This window comes from Aplysia californica, unplaced genomic scaffold (genome assembly GCF_000002075.1).
Source record: "Aplysia californica isolate F4 #8 unplaced genomic scaffold, AplCal3.0 scaffold00125, whole genome shotgun sequence".
NCBI classification, from domain to species: domain Eukaryota; kingdom Metazoa; phylum Mollusca; class Gastropoda; order Aplysiida; family Aplysiidae; genus Aplysia; species Aplysia californica.
In genome coordinates this window covers 1402872-1404719 of record NW_004797395.1, presented here as the reverse complement: position 1 = coordinate 1404719, position 1848 = coordinate 1402872, and the positions used below count along the sequence as shown (strand labels likewise).

The window sequence follows — 1848 nt, the reverse complement described above, 5'->3', positions numbered from 1 at the left end:
GAGAAATCTAGGCGCTCTGGGTGGGAGGGGGAGGGGGGAGAAAAAAGTAAAAAGTGAAAAGTAAAGTATTTGCAATCTGTATAGTTTGTTTTATAGAATAGGATGTTTTATTATAGCTTTGTTTATACCTTGCTTGACTTAATATTCTGTCTTGTCTGTCCTTGTTGATTAATATTCTGTCTTGTCTGTCCATGTACATAATATGTATCTAGAAACGTCTGAGCACTGAAAGGGTCACACAAACTCTGTTGTCCTTCCACAGGTGTCTTGCCTGTCCATGTACACATGTAACTGGGAACGTCTCAGCTCTGAGAGAGTTACAAAAATACCTCTTTTGTCCTTCCGCAGGTATCTTGGCAGTTTAACGGCGAGCCACTGGTGTCCCAGGACTACCAGATGACCATGGAGGGAGACACGCACCGACTGACCATCCCTGAGGTGTTTGACGAGGACGCGGGTCGGTTCTCTGTGACAGCCGAGAACCCCAGTGGCAAGGCTACATGCTCCGCCCTCTTGACAGTGGCCCCGCCCCTCCCTCTAGTCCCCGCCCCCGGGCCGGCGGTACAGAGGAGGACTACACAGACACAGGCCTTCACTGTGGAGCTGCCAGATGGCGGCTACCCGTCCTGGTCCGAGTCTGAATTGTGAGTGTATACTTTTGTATACGTTTTGTTTTATACTGTTCTTTTATACTGTTGTTTCTGTTTGTTTTATACTGTTGTTTTTGTTGGTTTGTTTGTTTTTATTTTTTAAGCATTTAATTCTACAAGCAAATCTCGTGTTACTCAGTGCTACTGACTGAAGTATCTTTAGGCCATTCCCAAAAGGGGTTTATAAAAATATTCTTATGCTCAGTAGAATTGTAAATGTGCTGATTTCTCAATGTCATGCTCATACTGTGCTGGGGCAACATGGGGCAACTGTTGCTTTCTCTTTTCTCATCCTTACTATCTTCATTTTCCATCTACTTCTTTTGTATGTTTGTCACACTCTTGTGACCCGCTATTTCCGGGGTGCCTTGATAGTTGCAGCAGACGTTGTGCTGGTGAAGCTAGAGAGGTGAACAGAGTAAGTCTGATTCCCTGTAAGGACTTCTCTGTTGACATCCACCCTTTGGCGCTCATATGACCTTACTCAGTTGCGAGCGCCGTAAAACCTCTACTAAATCAAACAACCATCTACTTCTTTTGTATGTTTGTCACTCTCTTGTGAACCATTATTTCCGGGGTGCCTTTATAGTCGAGTCGAAGTTGCGAGCACCGTAAAACCTCTACTAAATCAAAGAACCATCTACTTCTTTTGTATATTTGTCACTTTCTTGGAAACTTTTATTTCCGAGGTGTCCTGATAGTCGAAGTTGCGAACGCCGTAAAATCTAACTCTAACTTAAATTTTTCTCACACGACCGACCCTCCATCCTGTCTCCCACAGCACGCAGACAGTGACGCGCACAGAGAAGCGCGTGAGCCACACCTTCACCCAGGAGGAGCGCTACGTGAGCTCCGGCACAGAGAGCCACTCTGAGACCATCACCACCGAGGTCCGACCCAAGCGGGCCAAACTCTACGACCGTTACGCCTCCACCGTCACCACGGAGATCCCACCCACCTTCCAGCCCATTGACCTCACCTTTGAGGTGCCTGTGCCGCCCAACTTTGTGCAGACGCTCAAGAACATCCAGGCCTTGGAGGGTGTGAGGGTCACCTTTGAGGGATTTGTCACAGGTGAGTGTGGGGGGAGGGTCACCCTTTGAGGTGAGGGGGTGTGAGGGTCACCTTTGAGGGATTTGTCACAGGTGAGTGGGGTGTGAGGGTCACCTTTTAGGGATTTGTCACAGGTGAGGATTGG

The 1848-nt window shown here is 47.7% G+C and overlaps 1 protein-coding gene across 1 annotated transcript in view; it reads left to right on the top strand.

The window, feature by feature from the left end:
- LOC101859779 overlaps positions 1-1848 on the top strand; it is a gene marked incomplete at its 3' end in the record, with an annotated part of 55426 nt that overhangs the window by 51548 nt on the left and 2030 nt on the right. Inside the window, 1 exon segment of the mRNA XM_013081314.2 lies at positions 349-635. Within this exon segment, the coding sequence (XP_012936768.1) occupies positions 349-635 (287 nt within the window).